The sequence below is a fragment of the Pseudorca crassidens genome, chromosome 2, assembly GCF_039906515.1.
Source record: "Pseudorca crassidens isolate mPseCra1 chromosome 2, mPseCra1.hap1, whole genome shotgun sequence".
NCBI lineage: Eukaryota > Metazoa > Chordata > Mammalia > Artiodactyla > Delphinidae > Pseudorca > Pseudorca crassidens.
The window spans coordinates 26609492-26635009 of record NC_090297.1 but is presented as its reverse complement, the minus strand read 5'-3'; the positions used below and the strand labels follow the sequence as shown (position 1 = coordinate 26635009).

Here is a 25518-nt window from a genome sequence, read left to right as displayed (position 1 = left end):
ACAAACAGGCGTCTTCCTGCCCTCCACGGTCACACAACCACGTCCACACAACCTCCCCTGCTGTTTTTACCCAGCAGAGCGAGCACTTTTGGAAACAGCATAAGCTTTGGTGTCAGGGAACCGTGAAACTCCTGTCTCTGCCCCCTCCCAGTTGTGGACCCGATGGGTTGGGTAGCTCCCTTGTCGACAGCAGGGGCATAACCACTCGTGTCTGATGGGGTTGTTTGGGGGTGAGGCAGAGCCCAGGGTCTGGGGGCTTGTCGGTCAGTGGTCTCACCTTTCCTACAAGCTGGGCCCCCCATTCTCCCTCATGCTCGTCAACCTCCTCTGACTTCTTTGGTTTTCCTCGTGGCCCATCTCATCCAGGACATCTTCCCTGCTGTCTCCCACTCACCTGATCTCTCCTGCCTCCTGGATCCCTTGCTCTATGGGCCACCGCCGGACCACCCTATCAGATATTTGGTGTCACCATGGCTACGTTTTTCTTTACCAGGTCCACGATTCTTGGCCCTATCTCCCAACCAAGACTATAGGACTTCCGGGGGCCGAAGCCCAGACCACAGTGCCCCTGAGCCTGCGGGGGCTCAGTCCCAGTGCAGGTGACCCCCCTGAGAGGGATCACGACTTGGTAACTACAGAACCCTCCTCCACTTTTCTGAATCAGGTGCTCCTAGACCATAGTTCTGCCGGTGCAGTGAACCACTCCAGACCATGAGTGAATGTGCCAGAGAACTCGACCTTCATTAAAGGACCTTAAAGCGGTTCACTGCTTCATAGGCTGAGTCTTAATTTTGAAATTGGAGCCGTCTCATTCGTTCTGTCCCTGGAGGGGAAAATGCTTAGGTTGGGGGACAGTGGACAACCAGAAATAAGGGGGCAGCCTGTTGGAGAGATGCTGACTTGGCACAAGGGGAGTCTGCTCAGTCTTCTTAGAATGATGAGCATTTGATACCAACCTGGTTTCCGGAGACCTGGGGAGCAGCAGGTTAGAGAGCCAGAGTGAGAGCCGGACGCCACCTAGGGTGGCCAATTCTGGACTTGAAACCGTAGAGCAGACAGAGTAAGAAGCTCCTGGCATCTGGCCCCTCCTTGGCCCCTTTCCCTCCTGGGTTGAGCCTTGGAAGAACCCTGCTTTGTAATCAGCATCTTTGTCTTTCCGTTTTTTCTAGTTTTGTTTTTGATTAAGTATCCCCACCTTGTGGACAATTAAATGTGGAAGCTAATGGTCTTTTAAAAAGTCTTTTAATATATGCTAAAAGCCTCTTAGCTTTTGAGAGGCTATAAGAGGACAAGGGAGAAAATGGCTTCTTCTCCTAAATTTAGAAAGAAGGATGATCATCTAGCTGATCTAAAGCAGAAGTCGGCAAACTTCTTCTTAAAGGGCTAGCTAGGAAGTGCTTTCAGCTTTGAGGGCCCTAAGATCTCCCCTCAACTCTGCCATCGTTATGCAAAAACAGCTTTGACCAAACAGAAATGAATGGGTCGGATTTGGCCCCCGGGCTGTAGTTTGCTGACCCCTGATCTACAGAACAGAGGACATAAGAGATCCATATGTTTAAAATCAGAAATTTCCTAAGAAAGACTTCCAAGAAGTGAAACAGCTACAAAGGAACGCAGGGTTCTCACCCCCGCGTTCATCTCTTCCTTGTCTCTTTTAAGGAAGAACGAACTAATTATACATCACTACGGTAGGTGGTTTACAGGTGTCACCTCATTTCAGCCAGGTACCAGTCTAGGTAGCAGGTGTTGTTATTGTCCCATGAAAGCACAGAGAAGCTAAGTCACTTGCCCAGGGTCCTCCCAGCTTGTAAGTGACAGAACCAGAATCCAAACCCAGGCTCTTGGCTACCCCGTTACTGTATTTTTCTTGAATTATATCACTAGAGAGAATATAATTTCAAACATATTTGTAAAAGACTTAAAAGCATCCACAAATAGGATGACAAGCAGGTTTTCTACTTTCCATATCCCAGTAGAGAATTAAAACGAAAGGAAACATGTTGCCTGTCACAAAAGACAAAGGAAACAGGACACCACGTGGAAGCATCAGAAATGGACAGCATAAAACAAAATGACAGCAGTAAGACAAACGTATCAGTTATGATAATAAAGGTAATTACATTCCCTATTAGAAGACAAAGACTCTCAAACTGGGTTTAAAAAAATATGCTGTTTAAAAGAAATACATGGGAAAAAAGGAGATAAATTATCTACAGTGAGTATGTATTTTCATTTTTAAAGTAATACTTGGTAGTTGTAAAAAACGTAAGCAATGCACAAGTGCAATAAAGCTGAAGTGGAAATATTCATTTCCTAATCCCACTCCCCAGAGAAAAATGGCGTAACGCTTTGGTGTGGACACGTCCACATTTTGTTCTCTCTGTATGTAAAATAAATGTGTTATTTTTATAATTTTTTAAAAAGTCTTCCAAAAAAGAAAGGTCAGTTCTCCCCACTCCCACAAAGAGGAGTCTAAGTGATGGTGGTAGCTCATTTAGGCCTCTGAGGAAGAAGGGTAGTTACTGAGTTTCTAACATTATTTCATTTAATCTTCTTGTCACTCTTGTGAGAAAGATGATTATGCTCTATGCATGAGAAATCTGCAAACCAGCAAGGTGAATTGACTTGCCTGCGATTACCCAGCTAGTAATAATTGAGCACTTACTATGTGCTAAATACTAGGCCAACTGCTTTACATGCAGTGTCGTATTACATCTTCATGATGACCCTACAGGGAAGGTACTGTTATGATCCTCACTTCACAGATAAGGAAACTGAAGCACAGAGTGGTTAAGTAACTTGACCAAGATCACACAGCTAAGTGAACGGGAGAGTCCAGATTCAAATCCAGATATTTTGATACCAAACGATCACTTTGAACCACCAAATGCGGTCTGACTCCAAAGTTCATTCTCCTTTTGCTCTACCACAGAATGGTGGAGGATAGGTGGTGAGGGGTATGGGGGGGCGGGGGGCGGTAGTGGGGAGGCAGCGCTGGAGGGAGTCAAGGGAAAAGCTTCCACTGCTTCTAGATATTCACACTGAGACCCCTTTGAGGGCAGTAGTCGGGGTGGGGGGGTGGGGGTGGGGGGGTGCATTCCCACGTCCACCCGTAGTGGTTAGAAATGGAGGCTCTGGAGCCAGACTGCCTGGGTTTAAATCCTGGCCCTGCTGCTTCCCTGCTGTGTGTTTCTGGACCAGTTACCTAAGCCCTCTGTACCCGTTTCCTCAACTAGGAAATGAGACTAACGCCAGTACCCACCTTAAAGTTTGCTGTGAGGGTGAACATACAGGAAAAGCAGAAGCACACATGCGGCCTGTGAGGGCTCAGGGAGCATGAGTTCCCGGCATCACTCTATCCCATCACCACCCCCAAGTGCCCTTTGCCTCGTACAACTATAGCATCCAAGGTCAGGAGAGGTGGATCCTCCCTCACAGGGGACACCAGCCCCTCATCAGAAGCCCAGCGTATTAGCCATCTCGTGCTGCCATAACAACATATCACAAACTGGGTGACATAAACAACAGAAATGTGTTTTCTCATGGTTCTGAATGCTGGAGGTCCAAGATCAAGGAGCCGGCAGGGTTGCTTTCTCCCGACACCTCTCTCCTTAGCTAGCAGATGGCCATCTTCTTGCTGTGTCCTCACATGGCCTTTTTCTCTGTGTATGTGCACTCCTGATGTTTCTTCTTCTTGTAAGGACACCGGTTCTTTTGGATTAGATCCCACCCTTATGCCCTCATTTCACCGTAGTTATGTCCTTAAAGGCCCATCTCCAAAGCCAGTCACATGGGAGTTAAGGTTTCAACCTATGAATCTGAGGGGGCACACAATGCAGTATTTCGTCCCTTCCACAAACTATTTATTGAGCACCTACTCTGTGCCAGGCACTGGGATAAGGCACTGGGTACCTCTTTTGTCTTATTGCTGAATTCTTCTCTCTGTTCAAGGCAGGACCCTCTCCTCTTTTTTTGTCTTTTCCGTGTGTGTGTGTGTGTGTGTGTGTGTGTATCTCTGTGTATATCCTTCTTTTCACCCTAACAATTTTAATGGAAAATTTCAGAGAGAATAGTATAGCGAACCCCATGTACCCATCACCTGGCTTCAACAATTATAAACTCATGGCCTATTTCATTTCATTCATACCCTCTGCATTACCAGTATCTCCCACCATTACCCTGCTCTGAGATTATTGTGAAGCAAATTTCAGGCATAATATTTCATGCACAACATTTTAGTGTATATTTCTAATGGATGAAAAGAAACTCCTTAAAACAGAACCACCATGCTATTATCTTAAAATTATGAAAATAATTACTTAATACAACCAAGTTTCCATGATTATCTATCTAACCCTTTCTTTCATAGTAGTTTTTAAGAAGTCAGAGCCCTAGTGAGGCTGTATGTCTCAAGTCCTTTTTAATCTGTAGGTGTCTTCCCACCCTCTTGCGATATTTTTGTTGAGGAAGCCAGGTTGTTTATCCTGAGGAGTCTCCTGCAGTCTGAATTTTGGCGATTACATCCCTAGGAGGTTGTTTAACATGATCCTCTCTCTCTTATATTTCCTTTAATTGGCAGTAAGGTCTAGAAGCCTAATCAGATTCAGGTTCTGGTGTTTGGCCAGAATATTTTATAGGCAGGGCTCTATGCCTCTGTCAGATGCATGTAATGTCTAGTTGTTTCTCTTTGGGTGATGTTAGGAGCCATCAGTGATCATAGCCTAGAGATTACAAAATGGTAACGTTCCATCTCTTCTTTTATAAGCTGGAATACTTACGGAAAACTTGCCCTGATCAACTATTTGGTTACCCTGTGGTATAGTTCATACAGGAAAGACAGGAGAAATACTTAATTATTTTCCTTTATTTACCAGTTTTCGTATGAATGGGTTGACTCTAACGTCTTCCAAAGCTGAACATTTTTTTAATATCATTACAATCCAAAGGACTGAAACATATTTTATGCATTTAAATCCATTGCAGTTATTACTGTAGTCAACGCTCAAATCGTCCCATTGGCCGGCGGGAGCCTTTTGAAATTGGCCCAACCTCATCTTGTACATTTTCTGTCCCTGACCTAAAATCAGCTGTTTCTCCAAGGAGTCCTGGTTCCTTTTAGTGAGAAATAATATTCGGAATCTGGGCACTGGCTCTGCTTATTACTATTGAGTAGGTCCTCATTTCTAAGCCTTTACAATGAACGGAGCTAAGAAATACTTTTTGAAAGATAAAATGCATCATGGGTTCATTTCATTTCCAATGTAGGAACATTTTTTCTTTTGCACTGAACTTCCTTGATGTCGTATCTGTATCTTCTTTCACTCTTGCTGGTAATCCAGGTTCTCAACGCCAACATAATTTCCCATATTCCTTAATATACACCCAGGAGTCTCAAATTGTAATACCAATACTACCAACAGCAATACGATTACTGAAAATCGTTTGTGTGTTTTTCCTTTCAATTCTTCTTGTCTGTACATCCTACTAGGGATGGACTATCAAATTGCTGTGTTTTAAAATCTCTTTAGTGTCTTCATGTGTGTTTATGCTACCAGCTGATACAGTATTATATTCATTTATTTTACACTGCTTTTAAGATTTGAGAAATTGCTTATCAAATTTAAATCTTTTTTCATTTTGTAAAATATTTACATAGTTCCAAAGCTAAACCTCTAAAAGAAGGTATATTCTGAGAAAGTCTAACTTCTGTCTCTATCCTCTCTACCCTGGCCCCTCCCCCCATCCCTAGGTAATCTTTTGCATTTTGAGTTTCCCCTTTCATTGATTGCTAATATGAGAAAATATGTGTGTGTCTCCCACCCTTTTCTTAGATAAATGGAATCATTACCCTTGCTTTTGCTGCTGTATCTTGCTTTTATTCACTTAATAAAATATTCTGGGGACCACTCCATGACATTATATAGAATGTTCCTTATTCTTGTTTTATAGCTGCATAAATAGTCCCTGTTGTTGATTACCCCAATTCATTTAGTCAGCTCCCTATTGCTGAGCATTCTGGCTGTTTCGATTCTTTGGCTGTTATAAATAGTACTGCGTTATGTAGCCTGGTACATATATATGTCTTTGCATATTTTTGCCAGTGTATCTTTGGGATAGAGTTCTAGAAGTAGAGTTGCTGGGTGAGGGAATAAATGCCTATGAATTTTGCTGGATGCTACCAAATTTCCCTGCGTAGGGTTTGTGCTCTTCTGCATGTCCAGCAGGAAAGTACTAGAATTCCTGCTTTCCCTCGGCTTCACGAGTCATCAGACTTTTTGCATTTTTCCCTACCTGATGGATGAGAAATAATTTCTCAGTAGAGTTTTGATTTGTATTTATTTTCTCAGTAAGAGGGAGGTTGAGCATCGTCTCAAATGTTAAAGAGACGCTGCACTTAGGAATCCTCCCCTCCTCCCTGCCTGGAAACCACCACCCTGGGATATGAAGATTAACTAGAGAGAGTGAAGGATTCAATGAATGGAGAGGTTGTTTCCCAATCACCTGAGCAGAGAAGAGAGGAACTAGCCATAGTGATAAAACGATACAGCAGAGAAAGAAAACAAAATGGTGGCCACCAGAGGAAAGATTTGAGTTTCCTTCTCTGGAAAGTTTAGATAGGGCTTTGTTGATGTATATGACTGAATAGAGAGTAGCCTTATCAGGCAACAGTGACTCTGTGATCTATGGCTTCCTGCAAAGTGAGTGACAACATCACAGTCCAGCAACCAAAGAGGCTGAGCCTGTGCTGAATGGGAGCCACGAGAGAGTCCCCACTCTCTTCTGAGGCTCTGCGCCTACCTGGGGAGCCAGGCACATCGCAGCAGGCATGCCCCTCCCCACCTCCAAGGTCTCACAAGTCCATTGGAAGAGTAGAGCAAAGTATTAGTAGTTTCAGTGCCATGGATGGATGGGTTTTGAAAACAGGTTACTCAGGAGATAACAATACCTATAGGCAATTTATGCTTTCAGTGTTTGATAGAGGTGCTATGTAATTTCTCAGTTTCTCCAAGCCTCAATTTACTGAAAATGGGATAATAATCCCCGCCTATAAAATCAGGATAATAATGGTTGTATACCTTTTAATGTTGCAGTTGTCACAAGGATAATCCACGTTAAGCCCAACACATAGTAAACTCACTAGCAGTGAGTTCACACCTATCAGCTGTGGTGGTCGTGCTATTATGTGCTGCAGGGGGATTTGGAGACAGAGGTCTTGAGGTTAAAGCTCTGCTCTAACTTTATTAGCTCTTGATCTAGTCTATCAGCCTACTTAGCCTCAGTTTTCTCCTCTGTAAAATGGGGATAACTTCATAAATGTGGTGCACATTTAAATGAGATAACACGTGGGATGGATTGGGTGGGATGGACTGGAAGACTGGGATTGACGTATGTACACTACTGTGTATGAAGTAGATGGCTGGTGAGGGCCTACTGTATAGCACAGGGGGAAAAAAAAGAAGGTACAGTCTGTTTGCAGGACAAATATTAAGTTAACCTTAAAAATGCATTCCACCATTTATTAGGTGCAGACAAATACTGTTTGATTCCACTTATACGAAGTACCTAGAATAGTCAAAGTCATACAGACAGAAAATACCTTGGTAGATGCCAGGGGCAGGAGGGTGGGGGGCATGGGGAGGAGGAATGGGGGGTTAGTGTTTCATGGGGACAGAGTTTCAGTTTAGGAAGGTGAAAAATTCAGGAGATGGACGATGGTGAGAGTTGCACAACACTGTGAATATACTTAGTGCCACTGAACCGAACAGTTAAATATGGTTAAAATAGTATGGTTTATATTGTGTGACTTCTACCACAATAAAAAAAATTTTTTTAATGAGATAGCGCGTGTAAAGCAGGTAGCATCGTAAGTCATCGGTATGAGTTGTCTACTATTAACATCATTATTATTCTTTTGTCTTCTTTGTTAAACTTTCTAATAGAATTTACTATTAAGAATGCTTGACAATTATTTTAGATATTTTCAGGAAGGTTCCAGAATTGAGAGAGGAAAGGTGTCGTACATTTGGCTGTGTTTTATGAGACTGATTCCTTGGGGAAATTTGCCAAAATTTTGCAGAGATAGGAGTGTTGGGAGCTCCTCGTCCCCTTGCCTTTCCAGTCTTGTTCAGCGCATCTTGGGTATCTGGTGACACCGCAGTAAGGGGATCCCCAGGAAGCAGGGATGCTGCTTAGGGTACGATCTCTGGTTTGATGCTATCTTCCTAGGTCTGAATCCAAGTTCTACCACTTGCTAACCCTAGTTAGCAAGGGCTAGTTACTGATTCTCCATAAGGCTCCACTTTCTTAGCTGTAAAATGGAGTAAATAATAGCACCCTCCTCACAGGGTGTGTGTTTTGTGAGATCAAACATGATAGACACATGAAGCTCAGCGTGTGACGGGAGCGGGCTCTCAGTCCATGGCCGTGGTGGTGACAGCAGCAGCGGCTTTGGTGCTCGTGGTGAGGGGAGGGAGGTGCCTTCTCAGGGTGGGTGAGGTTAGACTAACAAACAACCCCAGAATCTCAGTGGCTTAAACACAGGACTTTCGCTCTCACACAGACTACTCAGGCTACATGTGTAACCTGGGTCACGGGGCTCTTCTCCTCGGGGTCACTTAGAGGCCCAGGCTGATGGTACTTCCTTCTAGACTCTCACAGTCACAAGCTGCAGGTCCCACGCTGGCTCTTCACGTGCCCATGTGGATGGGACACGCATCACTTCCCCCCTCAATGGATTGGTCAAGGTAGTCACGTGGCCTTGCCTACATGGACACAAAAGGGTGGACGATGAGATCCAGCCACGTGGGCTGCAGGCAGAGCACTGGAGCAGCTCTAATGACCACCACAGGGCCAAGGGACCAGCTGCGGGAAGGGGCAGGAGTGATGGGAAAGATGGGAGAGAATGGAATGGGAAACTGAGGGATGGGAACATGGTCAGAGAGAGGCCAAAGGACTGAGCTAACAGGGTTTGCAAGCTCAGAGCCAGCGTGAGGGGTGCCTGAACCCTGGGGGTCTTGTGGCTTTACCTGCCGTGACTACGCTCATCCTTCCATCCACTCATTTATTCATTCAAGCAGTGGTCACTGAGGGACACCCGTGTGCCAAGCACTAGGCTAAGGGCTGGGGGTTCCGAGTTACATAAGACAAATTATACGGCCCCTGCGCTCAGGGAGCTCGCAGCGGAGCGGGCTGTGGGCTCCTGGGCCACAGCACCGGGTGCCAGCTGTGCCAGGGTGGGCCGGGCTTATGCCTCTGCCAGAGGCCTGATGATTGAGTCAGGAGCAAAGAGAGAACCAGCGTGACACAAATATTAGTTGTGCTTCAACACCACTAGAATGGCAAAGGACTTTGTTTAAAGGATTCTTTTCATTCCTCCCCTCTGGCCCTTCATAAAACTCCAAGTGATAGAACTGGACATATCCGTAAAGGACCCAAAAGACAGAGCTCACCGTCTATACAGTTTATGTAATTCTCCATAAAAACAAAAACAGTACTTGCTGGCAGACACGTTTTATAGAGAGATTTTTTTGTTTATCTGTCCCCCCAAGAAGCCTGCTTCTCTCCCTTCTGTCCCCCCAGCTCCCTGCGGCGGTCATCTGACTTCGCCCAGCGGCACCATCCTGTCTCCGGGCTGGCCTGGCTTCTACAAGGATGCCCTGAGCTGTGCCTGGGTGATTGAAGCCCAGCCAGGCTACCCCATCAAAATCACCTTCGACAGGTGCTTGTAACCACAACCTGGGGGTGGGGCTGAGGAGTGATATCTCTGCGGTGGTGTGGGAGGGAAGCTGGGGTGGGTGACGGACCAGCGCCGATGCTGGAATGTCAACAAGGTCAGAGAACACTCGAGTGGCTGCCCTGGGTGGGGTGGGGACAGGCTGCACTGGCTTTGCCCTTGGCCTTGGTTCCATCTCAGTAGCGGGGTCTGTGATGTTTAGGGGACTGTTAGTATCTGAGGAGCATTTCCAGTGTGGGAAGGCGGTCTTCCTCACCTCTGACCCGAATCGTGCTCGTATGCCCCACTTCTAACTCCCACCCTGGCTGTGCCCCTCGGGTGGGGGAAGTAGCCACCCAAGTATGAACACAGACTTCTTCTAGATGAAGCGTTCGTGGCATAGAATAGCTGTTGCAAACTTTTCTGTGAAGGGCCAGGTAGCAAATACTTTAGGTTTCATGGGACACTTGCTGATATCTGTTGCATAGTCTTTGCTTTAAAAAAAAAAAAATACTGCTTTATAAAGGTAAAAACCATTCTTAGCCCTTAGGCCATCCAAGAACAGACTCTAGACCAGAACTGGCCCTGGGGCTGTAGTTTACTGACCCCTGGCCTAGAACATTCTGACCCCCATGAGGCTAGTCACTGTACCTCTAGGTCTGAAGATGGGTCACAGCCCAGGCCACAGAGAGGACTGGGAAAGCCGCATCCAACCACAGGAGGAGGAGGGTTCAACACAGGAGGGAAGGTCCTCCCACATCTCCAGTAAATGTGTGCAGATTATACTAAAATCTCCCAGCCTGCCAAAATCCACTTGTTCTGAACCCCAGGTCAGGCAGGGCCTTTTGTCATTTGCAAATTAATGAAGTTTCTCAAGACGTCTTCACTTCCATCTTCGGCAGATTTAAAACTGAGGTCAACTATGACACTCTGGAAGTGCGAGATGGACGGACGTACTCGGCGCCCTTGATCGGAGTTTACCACGGGACCCAGGTCCCCCAGTTCCTCATCAGCACCAGCAACTACCTCTACCTCCTCTTCTCTACCGACAAGAGTCACTCGGACATCGGCTTCCAGCTCCGCTATGAGAGTGAGTGTCGGGGCGTCAGTGACAGGGTCGGCCGTGTGGGGAAAGGACCAAGGGCTGAGCTCCACCAGGAGGCCCCACTCGGCCACGTCGCCGTGGCGTTCTCAGTTAGGCTGTGCCCCTCGGGAGGTGCTGCCTGTTCTCAGCATCTCTCAGAGCTCAACTTTAGAAAGAATGGAAGGTCCCCCTCTGTGTGCAGATGACTGGGCGCCACCATGCGGGGCACTCTGGGGACAGATGGTGACGTTGGAGTGAGATGCCATCTCCCGCTCCCTCACCCTCTCTCATCACCTGCATTCATCGCTGGTGCCTCGATTGAAAGAGCTTGTTGATTCAGTTCTTTGCAGACCACTCTAGTAACTTAGGGCCGAGAGCACCATGAGAAGAGGGTCGTTTTCTTACCCGTGTTCGTATCCATAACCCTTAGCATGGCATCTAAGCCATAGGGGGCACCTCACTGATGGTTACTGAATGAATGATGAACGAACAAATGATGAAGACAGGTTGTTCTCCCTGACAGATGGGTCTTCAGATACCCTCAGCAGATACTGACAGCCACATTTGAGGAGGGGGCAGATGACAACTCCAGCCTTCTCTCTATCAGGGCTCTCTCCCCCCTCCCTTTGTGAGTCAGCTGGGGGCCCTCTATGCTCACAGTGAGCTGTTCCAGCTGTGGGCTCTCTATTCCAGCTATAACACTGCAGTCAGACCACTGTCTGGATCCAGGGATCCCCGTCAATGGGCAGCGTCATGGGAATGACTTCTACGTGGGCGCCCTGGTGACCTTCAGCTGTGACTCGGGCTACACACTAAGCGACGGGGAGCCCCTGGAGTGTGAGCCCAACTTCCAGTGGAGCCGGGCCCTGCCCAGCTGTGAAGGTGAGACATACCAGCAGGGGGCGCTAAAGTAGAGGACTCCTTTCCTGCCCTGAAAATACAGGCACTGACCCCCTGACCCTGTCAGTGAGGGTTGGAGGTTTGGACGAGATGGGGGCTGGGATCCCAGGGGGACTGTGAGGGAAGCTCCCTGGGCCACTCCAGTCTTTCAGTGCCCACTTCCCTCCTCTCCAGCTCTCTGTGGTGGCTTCATTCAAGGCTCCAGTGGGACCATCTTGTCACCGGGGTTCCCTGATTTCTACCCCAACAACTTGAACTGCACCTGGATTATCGAAACATCACATGGCAAGGGTAAGTGTTTAGGCCCATGGCAGGTATGGGGATGCAACGTGGTCAGGGCCCCAAGGTCCCCAGGTCAAGATGACCTCAATGGGGATCTCCCTCTCTAGTGACCTCTGGGCTTAGTCTGAATTTTTCTCACCAACCAGAAAACTCCCAGAACATTCCTATCTCTTTGAATCACAGAACTCATTCAACAAATATTTTTCAAACCTAAAATCTCCATTCTAGAAGAGATCTTAGAGATTACCAGCTCTCAAACCTACTTAATTTGGTCGGGAATCTTCTCCAAATCACTCTGCACAAGACGGCAGCACACCTTCTGTCTAAACACCCCCCGTGGTGGAGAGGTGACCAACCCACTCAACAAAGGGGCACCTATTCTCATTTTCTGCTAGGTCTGACCCCTCCTAATAACCTGAGACTGAGTTCCTTGTACTGAGTCCTGGAGGAACATAGGCTGCCTCTGCTCCCTGTTCCTCACATCCAGCCTTCAGATATCGTACGTGGCAATCCTCTTCTCACAGCACTCACACTGTTCCTCAGAGGAGTGTTTTCATATTCCTCACCGGGCTGGACTCTTGCCCTACCTTCCCTGGCATAAATGACCTTTGGGAGTCCCAAGTTCAAAGTAAGGGCGCTGACTACAAATAAACATTAACTAATATACTCTTTCACTCCACAAATATTGATTGAACTCCACCTATGCGGCAGACCCTGAGGCTGGGAATACACAGTAACCAGGCAGAGATGGCTTCTACCCTCAGAAGCTTGCTCCAAAGTTCATCTAGAGTCAAGGTTCTTAAAGCAGTTTGGCAAATACTCTAATGTTAGACCCCTACACTAGAGGCTTAGATTTTCTATGTTGGTGGTGGAAACCAGGCAACTATGTTTTTAGAACACTTCACTAGTAACTGTGATGCGTGCCTTTAAATAAGAACCTCTGATCTAGAAGAATGAACGTGTTAGAAAAGCCAAGAAAAACTTTAAAGGGAAGAGTAACCCTTCCAGATATTGAAATGTTATTATGGGATAATATAATTTTAATGATGTGGTATGAGTATAGGAGTGGACACACAAATCAGTGGGGGAAAATAAAGGTCCAGAAATAGGTTCCCCTGTGTGTGTGTGTGTGTGTGTGTGTGTGTGTGTGAAAGAGAGAGAGAGAGAGAGAGAGTGTGTGTGTATATGTGTGTGCGAGAGAGAGACAGTCTTTAGTATATGATTAAAGTGTCATTTCCAATCCATTAAAGAGAGGATGGATTATTTAATAAATGATTTTAAGACAGTGGGCTTAACCATTTGGGAAAAAGAAAAAACCAAATCATGCCTCACGCATTTATCCACAAATTCTAGTACTAGAAGGATATGAAAGTCTAACCTCAGGTGGGACTTACTTAAAGAGTAACACCAAAAGTAGAATCCATAAAGGCAAAGACTGTTAGATTTGATTAAATAATACTTTGAATGGATTATGGGTTTTTTAAATAAATATATAAATATTCAAAATATTCAAGTAAAATATTCAAATAGTTAATGGACAAAAATATTTGCAACCTATGTAATCATCTAAGGACCAAGAACCTGATGCATAAAAAGCTCTTAAAATTTTTTTAGAAAAATATGCCTGGTCTACAGGGCTATAAAGTAAGCAAAACTATAAACACTTTGTAATAGAGGAAATACAAATGAAAAGACCTCGACCGCCCCTAACAATTTTAAAAATGCATATTCACCCAGTAAATGAAATGCCATTTCCCTTTTCAAGTCAGCAGAGAACATCACAACAGTGTAACAGTGTGGGGGACAGTGTAGAGACACGAATACTATTCTTCCGTGCTGCCATTGTGTGAAACTGCTCAAACTTTCCAGAGGATGATTCAACAATGAATCAAAAGTCTTAAGAATATACGTGCCTCCGGTACTTTCCTGGTGGTGCAGTGGTTAAGAATCCGCCTGCCAATGCTTGATCCCTGGTCCAGGAATATCCCACATGCTGTGGGGCAACTAAGCCCATGCACCACAACTACTGAGCTTGTGTTCTAGAACCCGCGAGCCACAACTACTGAAGCGCGTGCTCCTAGAGCCCGTGCTCCACAACAAGAGAAGCCACCGCAATGAGAAGTCCGCGTACCGCAACGAAGAGGAGCCCCCGCTCGCCGCAACTAGACAAAGCCCGCACACAGCAACGAAGACCCAACACAGCCAAAAATAAATTAATTAATTAAAAAACAAAAAAAAGAATATATGTGCCTCTGGACCCAGCAGTTCTACTTCTTGGAATTTATCTGAAGAAAATAAATAAACTGTACATCAAGATTTAGCTACAAGGTTGTCCCCTAAAACACTTTATTAGTTGAAAAACTAGTAACTATTCCCATGTCCATCGATCAGGAAATGTTAACTAAACGTATGGTATAGCCAAATAACGAAATATTCAATATTACCATGCAGCTACTGAAAGGAGTAATGTGAAAGAATATTTAAAGCCCTACACAGATGGTTGCAATACACTGTTGACTAAAAAAGAAGTTTGCCAAAGTAATATATTCAGTTTATAAAAATTAAGCAAGGAGGCTTCCCTGGTGGCGCAGTGGTTAAGAATCCGCCTGCCAGTGCAGGGGACACAGGTTCAAGCCCTGGTCCAGGAAGATCCCACATGCCGCGGAGCAACTAAGCCCCTGCACCACAACTGCTGAGCGTGCGCTCTAGAGCCCACAAGCCACAACTACTGAGCCCGTATGCCACAACTACTGAAGCCCACGTGCCTAGAGCCCATGCTCAGCAACAAGAGAAGCCACCGCAATGAGAAGCCCGCACACCGCAACAAAGAGTAGCACCCACTCGCCACAACTAGAGAAAGCCCGCGTGCAGCAATGAAGACCCAACACAGCCAAAAATAAATTAATTAATTAATTTAATTTATTTATTAAAAAATTAAGCAAGGATATGTGCATAGAAAACAGTCTGAAGAGCTATGCCCCCAAAGGTTAATACTAGTTGTCTCTTATTTTCATCTTTTAACTTTTTCCTAATTTTGAGCACTAAATATGTATTCCATGTAAAGTATACTATTTGTATAAAAAAAGAAAATTTGAAAGAAAAGTCACTTATAATCCCACCTCATGTATTTAAGCACTGTCACTGTTGCCTTTAATAGGCCTGGTATTTAGCCGGGATTAGGACAGCCTTGAGCAAGACAGGACTCTCCGGAAGTCAGGGCAATGCGGGGCTGGCCCCTTTTTCCCACAGTATTGTTCCCGAGGAGAGGAGGGACGGAGGCAGTGTCCTTGTTCATCCTGCAGAGCTGTTTCCACCAAGCCTGGTCCAGAGTTGGCCATTGCCAGGGCCAGAAGCGACTCCGTGGCATCAGGAGGGAAAGAAAGGCAGCCCCCTGTGACCCCTAGAGTAACGACCCCCCATAGTCATGATTCTCTCTGCATCTGACGTCTGTAATTATAGGGGGTGTATGTTCCTCTTTGCCTTTCTACCCGTGTCTTTCCTTAGAAGTCAATGCAGTTCGACAAATTTTTAACAAATGCTTATCTGATACTTGGGCTTGCTGTAGGTGCTAGGCAAACACAGGGGAACAGACCCTCTGGCGCTGCCTGCCTTGTAGTCTAGTGGTAGAGATCCAGCCTAAAGAGACCTCGCAATGTACCATGGTCAATTCTGGGATAGAGCAGACACAGGTGGGGAGTTGAGACTTAGGCCAGTCTTCAAGGATGAACAGGAATTAGCCAGGATGAGAGGTGTTCCAGGCAGAGAATCAAGAGGTCACTGATGTATAACCAGGTCACTTCTTCCTTAGAACCATTGAAAGGGTTCACCAGACCCTAAGCATTGAGCCCCAAATTGTAAACCAGCTAGCATGGCCTTGTAGCCCTGGCTTATTACCTTTCTCAGCCTCCTTCTGAGCCCTCTAAGCACTAAGTCCTAGTTGCACTGAACTTCTTTCAGTTCCTAGAACTTCTTAGGCTTTCGTTGTCCTCTAGGGCTTTGCACAATGGGACAATTTTCTTCTCCTGGAACACTTCCTGTCCCTGCATCGCCTCCACCATTCCCCTTGCCTGGCCAGCTGCTCATCCTTCTGAATTCACTTCCTCTACCGAACCTTCCCATCCCCCTGCCCCCAGCGCTGGGTCTGGGTGGGGCCCCCCTCCACAGGCTCCTGTGCGACCCTGTACCTTCCCAATCCCAGACTTCTCCCCACTGTATGGAACTTCGCATCCTCGTCATCTGTCCCCCGGACCAACTCCAAGCTCTTTCAGAGAAATGTCTGCCTTGCTTCCTGCAGTTTCCTCAGCTGCTGGCTTCATGCCTGGCACATAAGAAACTCCAGAAATGTCTATATGAATTGAATTAAAGTGAACTCACACCCTTCTCCAGAGGGCACCCCTCAGGCTCTGCTTGTAACAGTATCTCGGGTTAACAGACCTATGGAGGCTGCTGACTCCGATTGCTCCCTACCAGGTAGAAGTCCAGCTGGGAAAACTGAAAACGCTGTGAAATTCAGAATTGTTCAACTTACCACATGCCCAGCCCAAGGGAGCAGCCATTTCAGGAGTCCAGATAACATACCGTTGCTAAGACCCCAGGCCTGACATCTTTTAACCCACAAGGCTGTCTGGGAGTTAGATGAACTGAGTACTAAGAACGCCTACTGTGTGCCAGGCACTGTGCGGTGGGCTTTGCATGTGCTGCCCCAGGTGTTCCTCTCCCCAAGGATTAAATGTCACCTAAAGGCGCAGAACAGCTTTGGCCCAGACACTTTCGCTGGTAGACGGGCTTTTGACCCAGGTCTACCTCCCTCCAAATCCCCTCCTTTCCCATGGCCCTGCTCTCTCCGCTCCAGTGTGGTGTTAATGTGCTTTGCACGACTCTGCATGGTTCACTCCAGCGGAGTCTTCGCTTGTGTGTGCATCTGTCACACCAAATCTGGATTCAAGCTCCAACACAGGGCCTCTCTATTTCTGTGACAATGTCTTCATTTTCACACAATGGCCAAAAGAGCCCCAAGCAATCAGCATAGCTGGGAAACCCAGGAGTTTCACCTCGGTTGTTTACTCATCCTTAGAAGCCAAATGTTTATTCCTTTGGAGGGGCTGTATTTGCATTCTGGAAAAACAGAGTAAAGGCACAGTGCTTAATTCACCTTCTTTTCCGCCTGTTACTGTGTCTGACTCATCCTCCACCCAACCCTGTGTTCCAGCGAGGAGGGAAAGACATCTATTCCACCAAGCCTCTTCCCAAGCTCTGCAGACTGAGAACAGTTTTCTCAGTTGCACACGTGTTTATGTGTCGGCAGTACAGGATATGTACGGGCATACATGCCCGTGGGGTTCCAAGCATGCTTACACCCCTCGTGTCACAGACTGTGACCCCTGTGAAGCCTTCCCAACCCCGGAGGCGTAGTTGCGCACTCTCCCTCTGTGTCCCCACTCTGTATTCTCACTGCTCATGTGCCTGTCTCCTCCTCTAGACTGGGAGATCTTTCTCGGTGCTTAGCACAGGCCTGGCACTTAGTAGGCGCTCAGGGTCTATGTCTTTGAGTAAATAGATAAATGGATGCATGTCAGCTGCCCGGGCACAGGGCATTCACAAGCTGCTTCCCTGGTCCCACCTCTACTGGGTTCTGTTACCCCGACCCCCACCTGTATAATCCCAAATACTCCAGATCACCAGTTTCTATCAACAGAGAGGCAAAAAACCCAAAAACATCTAAAATGCTTAAGCATTAAGACCTTGGATCTAACCATCGTTTATCAAAAACGTGTCAGTAATTAGAGAAGTATTCCTCACACTTGTATGTGCCTACAGATCTCTTGGGGGATCTTGTTAGCATGCAGATTCTGATTCAGGAGGTCTGTGGTGGAGGCCAAGATTCTGCATTTCCAACAAGCTTCCAGACAATGCCCCAGATGCTGAGGTCCGTGGACTTTGAACAGCACTTGGGTGCAGCATTCCTCGCCTACCCAAGTTCCTGCCCTGGTACATCCATGGCATGTATTCCCATGGGCACACTCACCCGTGGGTGGACGTGCATTACACATCTGCCCACACAAGCACAACTGCCATCTGGACAAGTTCAAGAGTTGCCCTGGGTGTTAAGATCCTGCTGCTCCATAACTTACCCCTGAACCCTGCGGCCACCTGGCCCCTCCTACCACGGGCTCTCTTTCCATAGTGAGAGAAGATGCCTCATGGGGTGGTTTATTGCACAGCCTCCGCCACCAGATTGTCTCAGTTCAGATCTCAGCTCTCCCACCTACTAGCTGGAACTTGTAGAACTTGTAAATGTTTCCGTATCTTCCCTTCTGATTGATAGGGGCCAACTAAAGAGCAACTCAGGACAGTGACACCCATACTTAGTGCTGAATGTTATTGTCTTTATTGAGTGCTCTTAGCCCCTCCCCCTCAGTGGAGGTCCCCTCCCTTTTTCCCATCTCAGATGGGATGGCTGCCTGTCCCCTCCCCCACCAGTCCCCCTCCTCCCTGTCTTCTGTTTGACGCCCCTCCTACCCCAGGCTTCCAATCTGCCCCTCCTCTGATGGGCACCCTTCCCTGCTCTGGTCCTCTTCATGCTTGTGGATTCAGGTAACAGGTGTCCCAGATCTACTGCTGTAGTCTGACCTTGGTCCTGAACTCTAAGTCTGTACTTCCAGTTCCCACTAGCTCATGCTGCTTGAATGTCAAACATGCAGGGTGTTCAAAGACAAGGCCATTACCCTTCTACCACCTACTCCTCTTCTTCCTATGATTCCAACCCCGGGTCACAAAAGACATCACTGTCCTTCAGGTCAAGATCTTCCCCGTCATCTGGGGAGATCTTCAAGATGGCAGAGGAGTAAGACTTGGAGATCACCTTCTGCTCCACAAATACATCAGAAATACATCTACATATGGAACAACTCCTACAGAACACCTACTGAACACTGGCGGAAGACCTCAGGCTTCCCAAAAGGCAAGAAACTGCCCACGTACCTGGCTGTGTGGCTGACAGGGTCTTGGTGCTCCGGCCAGGTGTCAGACCTGTGCCTCTGAGATGGGAGAGCTGAGTTTAGGACATTGGTCCACCAGAGACCTCCTGGCTCCACGTAATATCAAACAGCAAAAGCTCTCCCAGAGATCTCCATTTCAACACTAAGACCCAGCTCCATTCAAAAATCAGCAAGCTAGAGTGCTGGACACCCTATGCCAAACAACTAGCAAGACAGGAACACAACCCCACCCGTTAGCAGAGAGGCTACCTAAAATCATAATAAGGTCACAGACACCACAAAACACACCACCAGCTGCGGTCCTGCCCACCAGAAAGACAAGATCCAGCCTCATCCACCAGAACACAGGCACTAGCCCCCTCTAGGAGGAAACCTACACAACCCACTGAACCAACCTTAACCACTGGGGACAGACACCAAAAACAACAGGAACTACGAACCTGCAGCCTACAAAAAGGAGACCCCAAACACAATAAGATAAGCAAAATGAGAAGACAGAGAAACACACAGCAGATGAAGGAGCAAGGTAAAAACCCACCAGACCAAACAAATGAAGAGAAAATAGGCAGTCTACCTGAAAAAGACTTCAGAGTAATAATAGTACAGATGATCCATGTTCTTAGAAATAGAATGGAGAAAATATAGGAAACGTTTAATAAGGACCTAGAAGAATTAAAGAGAAAACAAACAATGATGAACAACACAATAAATGAACTTAAAAATGCTCTAAAATGAATCAATAGCAGAATAACTGAGGCAGAAGATCAGATAAGTAACCTGGAAGATAAAATAGTGGAAATAGCTACTGCAGAGCAGAATAAAGAGAAAACAATGAAAAAAATTGAGGACAGTCTTGGAGACCTCTGGAACAACATTAAATGCACCAACATTCTAATTATAGGGATCCCAGAAGAAGAGGAGAAAAAAGAAGGGACTGAGAAAATATTTGAAGAGCTTATAGTTGAAAACTTCCCTAATATGGGAAAGGAAATAGTCAATCAAGTCTAGGAAGCACAGAGACTCCTATACAGGATAAATCCAAGGAGAAATGTGCCAAGACACATATTAATCAAACTATCAAAAATTAAGTACAAAGAAAAAATATTAAAAGCAGTAAGGGAAAAGAAACACATAACATAAAAGGGAATCCCCATAAGGTTAACAGCTGATCTTTCAGCAGAAACTCTGCAAGCCAGAAGGGAGTGGCAGGACATATTTAAAGTGATGAAAGGGAAAAACCTACAACCAAGATTACTCTACCCAGCAAGGATCTCATTCAGATTTGACAGAGAAACTAAAACCTTTACAGACAAGCAAAAGCTAAGACAATTCAGCACCACAAACCCAGCTTTACAACAAATGCTAAAGGAACTTCTCTAGGCAGGACACACAAGAGAAGGGAAAGACCTACAATAACAAACTCAAAACAATTAAGAAAATGATAATAGGAACATACATATTGATAATTATCTTAAATGTAAATGGATTACATGCTCCCACCAAAAGACATAGACTGGCTGAATGGATACAAAAACAAGGTCTGTCTACAAGAGACCCACTTTAGACCTAGGGACACATACAGACTGAAAGTGAGGGGATGGAAAAAGATATTCCATGCCAAGGGAAATCAAAAGAAAGCTTGAGTAGCAATTCTCATATCAGAAAAAATTGACTTTAAAATAAAGACTCTTACAAGAGGCAAAGAAGGACACTACATAATGATCAAGGGATCAATCCAAGAAGAAGATATAACAATTGTAAATATTTATACACCCAACATAGGAGCACCTCAATACATAAGGCAAATGCTAACAGCCATAAAAGGGGAAATTGACAGTAACACAATCATAGTAGGGGACTTCAACACCCCACTTTCACCAATGAACAGATCATCCAAAATGAAAATAAATAAGGAAACACAAGGTTTAAATGATACATTAAACAAGGTGGACTTAATTGATATTTATGTGACAATCCATCCAAAAACAACAGAATACACTTTCTTCTCAAGTGCTCATGGAACATTCTCCAGGATAGATCATACACAGAAATAAACTCAAAATGGATTAAAGACCTAAATGTAAGGCCAGACACTATCAAACTCTTGGAAGAAAACATAGGCAGAACACTCTATGACATAAATCACAGCAAGATCCTTTTTGACCCACCTCCCAGAGAAATGGAAATAAAAACAAAAATAAACAAATGGGACCTAATGAAACTTAAAAGCTTTTGCACAGCAAAGGAAACCATAAACAAGACCAAAAGACAACCCTCAGAATGGGAGAAAATATTTGCAAATGAAGCAACTGACAAAGGATTAATCTCCAAAATTTACAAGCAACTCATGCAGCTCAATAACAAAACAACAAAGAACCCAATCCAAAAATGGGCAGAAGACCTAAATAGACATTTCTCCAAAGAAGATATACAGATTGCCAACAAACACATGAAAGAATGCTCAACATCATTAACCATTAGAGAAATGCAAATAAAATCTACAATGAGATATCATCTCACACCAGTCAGAATGGCAATCATCAAAACATCTAGAAACAATAAATGCTGGAGAGGGTGTGGAGAAAAGGGAACACTCTTGCACTGTTGGTGGGAATGTAAGTTGATACAGCCACTATGGAGAACAGTACAGAGGTTCCTCAAAAAACTAAAAATAGAACTACCATACGACCCAGCAATCCCACTACTGGGCATATACCCTGAGAAAACCATAATTCAAAAAGAGTCATGTACCAAAATATTCATTGAAGCTCTATTTACAATAGCCAGGACGTGGAAGCAACCTAAGTGTCCATCAACAGATGAATGGGTAAAGAAGATGTGGCACATATATACAATGGAATATTACTCAGCCATAAAAGGAAATGAAATTGAGATATTTGTAGTGAGGTGGATGGACCTAGAGTCTATTAAACAGAGTGAAGTAAGTCAGAAAGAGAAAAACAAATACTGTATGCTAACACATATATATGGAATGTAAGAAAAAAAAAAAAAAGGTCATGAAGTACCTAGGGGTAAGACGGGAATAAAGACACAGAACTACTAGAGCATGGACTTGAGGATATGGGGTGGGGTAAGGGTAAGCTGTGACAAAGTGAGAGAGTGGCATGGACATATATACACCACCAAACGTAAAATAGATAGCTAGTGGGAAGCAGCCACATAGCACAGGGAGATCAGCTACGTGGTTTGTGACCACCTAGAGGGGTGGGATAAAGTGGGTGGGAGGTAGGGAGATGCAAGAGGGAAGAGATATGGGAACATATGTATATGTACAACTGATTTACTTTGTTATAAAGCAGAAACTAACACACCATTGTAAAGCAATTATACTCCAATAAAGATGTTTAAAAAAAGTTTCTCTTTACACATTTCTCTACTTCTAAAGCTTTTTTGCAATAAACACGTGTTACCTTTAAAAAAAAAAGCAATGAAAAATAAATGAAGGAAACAATAGCCAAGATCAATAAAACTAAAGCTGGTTCTTTGAGAAGATAAACCATTAGCCAGACTCATCAAGAAAAAAAGGGAGAAGACTCAAATCAATAGAATTAGAAAAGAAAACAGAGAAGTAACAACTGACACTGCAGAAATACAAAGGATCATGAGAGATTACTACAAGCAACTATATGCCAATAAAATGAACTACCTGGAAGAAATGGAAAAATTCTTAGAAAAGCACAACCTTCTGAGACTGAACCAGGAAGAAATAGAAAATATGAACAGATGAATCACAAGCACTGAAATTGAGACTGTGATTAAAAATCTTCAAGCAAACAAAAGCCCAGGACCAGTTGGCTTCCCAGGCGAATTCTATCAAACATTTAGAGAAGATCTAACACCTATCCTTCCCAAACTCTTCGAAAACATAGGAGAAGAAGGAACACTCCCAAATTCATTCTACAAGGCCTCCATCGCCCTGATACCAAAACCAGACAAAGATGTCACAAAGAAAGGAAACTACAGGCCAACATCACTGATGAACATAGATGCAAAAATCCTCAACAAAATACTAGCAAACAGAATCCAACACCACATTAAAAGGGTCTTACACCATGAACAAGTGGGGTTTATCCCAGGAATGCAAGGATTTTTCAATATACACAAAGCAATCAATGTGATAAACCATATTAGCACACTGAAGAAGAAAAACCGTATGATCATCTCAATAGATGCAGAAAAAGCTTTTGACAAAATTCAACACCCATTTATGATAAAAACCCTCCAGATAGTAGGCATAGAGGGAACTTACCTCAACATAATAAAGGCCATATATGACAAACCCACAGCCAACATCATTCTCAATGGTGAAAAACTGAAACCATTTCCACTAAGATCAGGAACAAGACAAGGTTGCCCACTCTCACCACTATTATTCAGCATAGTTTTGGAAGCTCTAGCCACAGCAATCAGAGAAGAAAAAGAAATAAAAGGAATCCAAATCAGAAAAGAAGAAGTAAAGCTGTCACTGTTTGCAGATGACATGATAATATACATAGCGAATCCTAAAGATGCTACCAGGAAACTACTAGAGCTAATCAATGAATTTGGCAAAGTAGCAGGATACAAAATTAATGCACAGAAATGTCTGGCATTCCTATACACTAATGATGAAAAATCTGAAAGAGAAATTAAGGAAACACTGTCATTTACCACTGCAACAAAAAGAATAAAATACCTAGGAGTAAACCTACCTAAGGAGACAAAAGACCTGTATGCAGAAAACTATAAGACACTGATGAAAGAAATTAAAGATGATACAAACAGATGGAGAGATATACTATGTTCTTGGATTGGAAGAATCAACATTGTGAAAATGACTATGCTACCCCAAACAATCTACAGATTCAATGCAATCCCTATCAAACTACCACTGGCATTTTTCACAGAAGTAGAACAAAAATTTTCACAATTTGTATGGAAACACCAAAGACCCCAAATAGCCAAAGCAATCTTGAGAAAGAAAAACGGAGCTGGAGGAATCAGGCTCCCTGACTTCAGACTATTCTACAAAGCTACAGTAATCAAGACAGTATGGTACTGGCACAAAAACAGAAATATAGATCAATGGAAGAGGATAGAAAGCCCAGAGATAAACCCATACACATATGGTCACCTTATTTTTGATAAAGGAGGCAAGAATATACAATGGAGAAAAGACAGCCTCTTCGATAAGTGGTGCCAGAAAAACTGGACTACATGTAAAAGAATGAAATTAGAACACTCCCTAACACCATACACAGAAATAAACTCAAAATGGATTAAAGACCTAAATGTAAGGCCAGACACTATCAAACTCTTAGAGGAAAACATAGGCAGAACACTCTATGACATAAATCACAGCAAGATCCTTTTTGACCCACCTCCCAGAGAAATGGAAATAAAAACAAAAATAAACAAATGGGACCTAATGAAACTTCAAAGCTTTTGCACAGCAAAGGAAACCATAAACAAGACCAAAAGACAACCCTCAGAATGGGGGAAAATATTTGCAAATGAAGCAACTGACAAAGGATTAATCTCCAAAATTTACAAGCAGCTCACACAGCTCAATATCAAAAAAACAAACAACCCAATTTACAAATGGGCAGAAGACCTAAAGAGATATTTCTCCGAAGAAGATATACAGCTTGCCAACAAACACATGTAAGAATGCTCAACATCACTAATCATTAGAGAAATGCAAATCAAAACTACAATGAGGTATCACCTCACACCAGTCAGAATGGCCATCATCAAAAAATCTAGAAACAATAAATGCTGGAGAGGGTGTGGAGAAAGGGGAACCCTCTTGACTGTTGGTGGGAATGTAAGTTGATACACCCACTATGGAGAACAGTGTGGAGGTTCCTTAAAAAAACTAAAAATAGAGCTACCATATGACCCAGCAATCCCACTACCGGGCATATCTCCTTAGAAAACCATAATTCAAAAAGAGTCATGTACCACAATGTTCATTGCAGCTCCTTTTACAATAGCCAGGACATGGAAGCAACCTAAGTGTCCATCGACAGTTGAATGGATAAAGAAGACGTGGCACATGTATACAATGGAATATTACTCAGCCATAAAACGAAACGAATTCAGTTATTTGTAGTGAGGTGGATGGACCTAGAGTCTGTCATACAGAGTGAAGTAAGCCAGAAAGAGAAAAATAAATACCATATGCTAACACATATCTATGGAATCTAAAAAAAAAAAAAAGGTTCTGAAGAACATAGGGAAAGGACAGGAATAAAGATGCAGACGTAGCGAATGGACTTGAGGACATGGGGAGGGGGAAGAGTAAGCTGGGATGACGTGAGAGAGTGGTTTGGACATATACACATTACCAAACGTAAAATAGATAGCTAGTGGGAAGCAGCCACATAGCACAGGGAGATCAGCTTGGTGCTTTGTGACCACGTAGAGGGGTGGGGTAGGGTGGGTGGGAGGGAGACGCAAGAGGGAGCGGGTATGGGGATATATGTATACGTATAGCTGATTCACTTTGTTATAAAGCAGAAACTAACACACCATTGTAA

The 25518-nt window shown here is 44.5% G+C and overlaps 1 protein-coding gene across 3 annotated transcripts in view; it reads left to right on the top strand.

Moving 5' to 3' along the window:
• Nucleotides 1-25518, top strand: part of CSMD2 (CUB and Sushi multiple domains 2) — a 668701-nt gene that overhangs the window by 418812 nt on the left and 224371 nt on the right. For all 3 annotated transcript variants that reach the window (XM_067725393.1, XM_067725392.1, XM_067725391.1), the window contains 4 exons: nucleotides 9580-9718; nucleotides 10615-10802; nucleotides 11490-11678; nucleotides 11871-11987. In XM_067725393.1, the coding sequence (XP_067581494.1) occupies nucleotides 9580-9718; nucleotides 10615-10802; nucleotides 11490-11678; nucleotides 11871-11987 (633 nt within the window). The remainder of the gene's footprint in view (nucleotides 1-9579; nucleotides 9719-10614; nucleotides 10803-11489; nucleotides 11679-11870; nucleotides 11988-25518) is intronic.